Below are 6,158 nucleotides of genomic sequence, written 5' to 3'. Positions count from 1 at the left end.
TTAATTTTATCATGAATTAATTCCTTTTGCTAGGATTAAGGTGGCTCTTATCATGAACATATAATTCTCATTATTTATATTAATCTTAGTTATTTTTTATGTTGAGTAATTGTTATTGTGTTTTGTTGTTACTAAATAACTGGTTATTATTTGTGTGAAGAACTAAATTGCGACTTCCAGGTTAAGTTTAGTAGATTGTTTTTCATAACAATTACCATGAATTTCATATCCGAATAGACATACTGCTATGATTTCTGTAGTTTCGTATAATTATCTATTGAGTTTAAGGGGTTTTGATTATCTATAACTATGACTAGATATAGCATGGGTAGATAGTTATCTATTGAGTTTAAGGGGTTTTGATTATCTATAACTATGACTAGACATAGCATGGGTAGATAGTTAAAAACAAAAGTAGTATATTCTAACAAGAAATATTGACAAATCAAGGGATAATTTCTAGCAACATGGGAATAATTTGATGTTAATATGAATAACGAGATTAGATGGGATTGAGAATGAGGAACCTGATGTTCTAGTGTTTTCATACATTAATCTTTTATAATTCATTCACTTTTACTTCGTGTCAGTTTAAAGTTAAATTGTAATAGTGAATTTAGGTTAATCCAATCCTTGTTAGAATAACATACTACTTATCACTATATTACTTGATGATGTTGTACACTTCCAATTATCACAACAACTATTAGTGGCTAACTACCGCATCCAAAATCTCCTAAAAAATTAAAAAAACTGCATCACAATACTGCTGTATTGTCCAAGTACAGACTCCAGAACTGTTACAATAACTAATACTTGGTTCAAATGTGTGTAAACATACCAACTTAAGCTTTAAGAAGCCAACTAAATGCAACAGACAAAGATATGAAATTAGACATATATAAATATTGCAGTATCTACCATCCTATCCCGTTATGAATATGATGATGAGCTGCCAAATCTCTGTTTGCACTGCCATCTCCACTCTCATGAATCCTACTGAAATTGTAAGCGCCATGACTACTCGCCATATTGTAATTTGAAGTCATCACTTGCTGCTGCTGCTGTCGTCCCCCAACTGAATAGAAACCTCCATTAGAAAAATCCATCTTGTTACTTGAAATAGTGTTGGTTTGATCATTAGAACCATGAGGGTGGTCTTCTTCTCTGGCCATGGAGTTCTTATCTCCCTCGGTCTCCCTGTACTTGTTGAGATACAATTTCAAGGGTCCAACATAATTCTCGAATCCCAGAGTTGTCATGGCCCAAAGTAGGTCATCCCCGTTGATAGTCTTTCTCTTTTCTCTCTGGCACTTGTCCGATGCTTCGCCTGTGATGAAGCTTATGAACTCCGATACACATTCTTGGACCGTCTCCTTGGCTTCCTTTGAAATCTTGGCATTTGCAGGCAGGGACTTCTTCATGATACGGCTCACGTTCGCAATGGGGAGGAACCTGTCTTGCTCTTTGGAACCGCTGTCTGAGACGTTCCCAGACAGCGGGCTTCCAACAGGACTACACGTTTGATTTCTTTTCCCACTCATTGTGTTTAGGTTTTTTTTCCCTCTCTTCCTCTTCCTTGCGTTGAAGTGTTTATGGTGTGGAATCTTTGAGGAAGAGTTGGGGGTTTTTAAGCTAACAGAAGTGGGGGGAAAAGAGCAAGCTAGAACCTAGAAGAATATTTTATTTTTGAAAAGAAAAACGAGTGGAAAGGCGGTTTGATGTGGACAAAAAAGAAAAACAAACACTGGTTGATTAGAACAAATGCAAAGGATGGTGTGTGAAGGTATGGAATCTTTGGAGGAGAGAAGAAAAAATAATATGTGGTGTTAAATAATAACAAACCACTCAATACTACTGTTTGATGATATTTATCTTCACTTGTAAGTGAGAGATTCGAATCTCGTAAATGACAAATTCGATACTAAATTAGGTTTGTCATTGTATGGCTTAGCCAAAATCCTTCCCCCCGGGCTGCGGTAGTATAAAGTATATTGTTATACTAAGAAAAAATAATAATAACAAAAGAACATCAATAATAAATTGATACTGTGACCTTTTCTGTTATGGAAGTTCCATGGAACCAAACATGAAAATTTGAGTTGGGACATGAAAAAACAAGCAATCCCATTTCCAAATATTGGTTTTTTATTATCTATTTTTTAATCTCTTTTGTTCCATAGTGTCAATTTCCTTTGTGGCTTTTGACTATAATCTAAAATCGATAAACCGAATGGGAACGAAAAATATAATTTCAGCCTGCACGGCAAAGGGGAGACCTTAAAACTGTTGAATACGTCAACCGGCAACGGATACCGTGTGTAATAAGTTATATCTTGTAACTCTATTAATCAAAGCTAAAGTCCAATTTTGTTTTTTAAAAAATTAAAACTAAAAGTCCAATTTTGTAAACTCAAGAATTTCCCTTTTTATTTACATTTTCAGTTTTATTTTTTTTTCTTTTTTGAAAATTTAAAGTAGTTACTCAACGAGTTTTTAGTTTTCAAAAAAATGAATACTATACGGTTATCAAATGACTCTAAGAGAGTGAAATATATAAGTTGCTTAATTTATACAAAGCTGAGCAAGTGCAAATGACATTCCTATATTGCCCTACATGAGCAAAGTTATACTTACTACCTATTTGTACTATCTCTTTGATGGAGGTAGACTTTCTCTAATAGAGGTAAAGCCCGTCAACGCATATGGATCAAATTTCTATAAAAAATATGGTATAAATGATAATACAAATAAATGGTTAGAATAATATTTTGACCTAACAACACCCCCAAGGATTTGTTGGCACCAAACAACGCGTGCCACATCGATGCGTGACAATTTTCGGGACCTACATACATGCATTGTTGTCGACCAAAGAACCAACCACGTCGGTGTCCGACAGTTGGCCTGGTCTCTACACTATAGCACCTAGCCTAGGTAAATTTAGGTGGCATATATGCTAAATAAAGTTTAGGGTACCATTGATAGGAGCCAGAAACCATACCATGTTCCTGTCTTCAACAATCCTTCTTTGTAGATACTTTGTTGATTTATCTTTAGATTTCGTAAAAAACTTGGACTGCAATTTTATATTCAATGAATCACTCGGTATCTTTGTACGGCTTAAAAAGGCATAGCAAATAGTAGAGTGGAGCACATTAACACACACACACACACACACACACACACATATATATATATAGGAGGCCTTTAAAGAAAGATATCTTTATTTTTTTTTTAAATGGGGATTAGTTGTGGGCAGTGGCGGATCCAGGAAATAATATTAGGGGAGTCAGCAATTTTCTTTACCAGAAATAACATGCATATCGTCATTTCATCGAATCTTGGTAGACCTAAAATCATTTGGAAAGACATATTGCACACCTGTTAATGTATGCAAGGGGCAGCACCCAAGGTATCCATGGACATTCACCGAGTCTTGGTAGGCTTAAAGTCAATTGGAGGACATGTATGAAGCCAACTCTAATCTTCAAAAGGGTAGTACCCAAGGTATCCATGGACATTCACCGAGTATTGGTAGGCTTAAAGTCAATTGGAGGACATGTATGAAGCCAACTCTAATCTTTAAAAGGGTAGCACCCAAGGTATCCATGGACATTCACCAAAGTTCGGGGGCCAGCTGACCTGCCCAGCCCCTCAATGCATACGCCATTGGTTGTGGGGACCATATCCCAATCGAACTTCAACAATCCAAATCGTTTATTTTTCAAGTTGGACCTCATTAATCATCCTTGCAAAATATTAGTCAAATCGGAAATATTTGAGACATCTTGTTGAGTTCAAAGAAATTGATGAACACTATGTTCTATAAGAAACAATGAAATTACATAGTGATAATTAAATAGACAAATGGTTTCGGATTAAATTGAATTTTTGCAAGAATAATCTATGAATTGAGATTTACAAAATAAACAGTTCGGATCGTTGAAGTTAGATGTGAAATGGGCCCAAAAGACTTGTATATATATACATATGTATATGTATGTATGTATGTATGTATGTATGTATGTATATATATATATATATATTTATATATATTTATATAGCTATGAGCTATTCCTACTTGTCTTTCCAAGATTCTCTATACCGATCACATCTCTAGACCGTAAAGATTATCATCTGCCCGCCATTCTCAATCTTTGTTTAGTTGAATATGGTTTTCCCCTTAATTATTAGTTAAACTAGCCTATATGTACGCATACGTAAGCCCTTCGCTGGCGTATGAGGTTTTTTTTATCACTATTTGGGTGACCTAAAATCGCAAACAAAGACTTACTCATTTTAAAATAAGTGCTCAAGTTTAAGGTCATAGTTAGATGATATATATTGTAAAAATTTTATAGGTCAAATAACCATGCACGGGAGATCTTGTATCCGATTATTAACTCCGTAATATCACTTGTATTAAATGGTTAATTACGAATATGGCCTAATTCATGAATTGTGGTTATAGTTAGATGATTTATCGTGCAGCAACTTTATAGCTCAAGTAACAATGCGCTCAAAGTTTTATTCGATCAATAACTCCGTAATATTTGTATTAAATGGTTAAGTATGGATAACAATATGCCTTAATTCATATCTGCAATGTGCCTTAATTTAATAAAATGATTTGCTTTGTACTTGCTTAATTATTTTAATGCATCAGACCTTGTCCCTGATATGTAGTCTCCACCGTAGCTTTGAAAAGAGTATAACTATCATCTTACAAAAACGAAAATAAATATATAATAAAACACACTAAACATCTTTTGATATGTTTTTTATTTGGTCAAAAGCCATCTTTTGATCAGGCTTGTGACAAATGGCTTCCTTATCAACCGCCTCGACCTGCTCCTCTCTACAGAGAATTCTGGACCTGTGCATGTCCTGCTGAATCGCTACCTGCAGTCCTGCCTTCTTAAACTACATATGATGTGGTGGAGGTTGGGAGGCAGATTGTCTACCTTCCTGTTTGGATATTCTTCTCATCCTTTTTTATTTGTACAGTCACGATTACGTTACGTCAATATTTTATATTCTTATTGCTTTTTATCATATTATCTCTATAAAAAATTAATATAAAATATTGACGTGATTTAACTGTGACCGCACAAAATAAGAGAGGATGAGAATGACATCCAAACAGGAGGGTAGACAATCTGCCTCCTAGAAAATATTACAAAGATCACATTTTTTTTATCACATTTTAAAATTATATGATGTATCACATCAATTAACATAATAAGCTCTATTTAATGTGCTTATTATTAATATTCTACTTAATAAATTAGTCTTTTCACATGCGAGAAAAATTTGTTTAGGACTTAACTTGTCATTGAACATGTTGTTGTTTGATTCTAAACGATATCTTATTAATCTCACTTTGAGGTATATATACATGATTTACAAACATTATCTCACAACTACAAAATAAATACAACTAATCAAGATTATTATATAAAAGTCAACATTCTCTTTGGTATATAAAGGTATATAAATATCATACGTGCCCAACTTATATAAGAACCTAGAAAGCACTTGATCTTATACTACATTCGTAAGCGTATCAGCTAACTAATCATCCGTCCTGATTGTTGCTACTCCAATAATTTTATCTTCAACTTTCTCTTTAATTAAAAAACGATCAACCTCAACATGTTTCATCCTATTGTGTTGTACCGAATTTTGAGCATCATCTCACGCAACTTGATTATCACAAAATAACTTCATCAACTAATTAGGTCCAAAATTCAAATCCTTTAGTAATTGCTGCAACCATATAATCTCACAAACTCCCAATGACATTCCTCTAAACTTTGCTCTTGCACTCGAACGAATAACTACATTCTACTTCTTGCTCCTCCACGTAACAAAGTTTTCCTCTACAATGGTAAATCAACCTGATGTCGAACGCATGTTATCAATTGAACTTGCCCAATCTTCATTAGTATATCCTTTAACTTTGAGATGTCCTGACACACCCCGATCCGGAATGTCCACCTGGACACCCGAATCGAGATGTGTTGGCCGACACCTAGAATGTAACGAAACCATATGTTGTAGTGATGTGGAAAATGTGAATAAATTAAAATCTAAAAGTGACTAATTTAGAGTGCGCATGTGAGCGGGATTAAACCCATATCACACAAGTGATG

General features: G+C 34.4%; 1 protein-coding gene across 1 annotated transcript; it reads right to left on the bottom strand.

The window, feature by feature from the left end:
• Positions 1-633: 633 nt before the first annotated feature.
• On the bottom strand, positions 634-1,723 carry LOC103432236 (nuclear transcription factor Y subunit B-1). The gene has a single exon (XM_008370417.4). It carries the CDS (start codon positions 1,542-1,544, stop codon positions 918-920), a length of 627 nt encoding a protein of 208 aa, XP_008368639.1. The 5' UTR covers positions 1,545-1,723; the 3' UTR covers positions 634-917.
• Between the last annotated feature and the right edge of the window lie 4,435 nt (positions 1,724-6,158).

This window comes from Malus domestica, chromosome 15 (genome assembly GCF_042453785.1).
Source record: "Malus domestica chromosome 15, GDT2T_hap1".
Taxonomy (NCBI): Eukaryota; Viridiplantae; Streptophyta; class Magnoliopsida; order Rosales; family Rosaceae; genus Malus; species Malus domestica.
The sequence above is the reverse complement of the archived record's forward strand: the minus strand, read 5'-3'. Positions and strand labels throughout refer to the sequence as shown.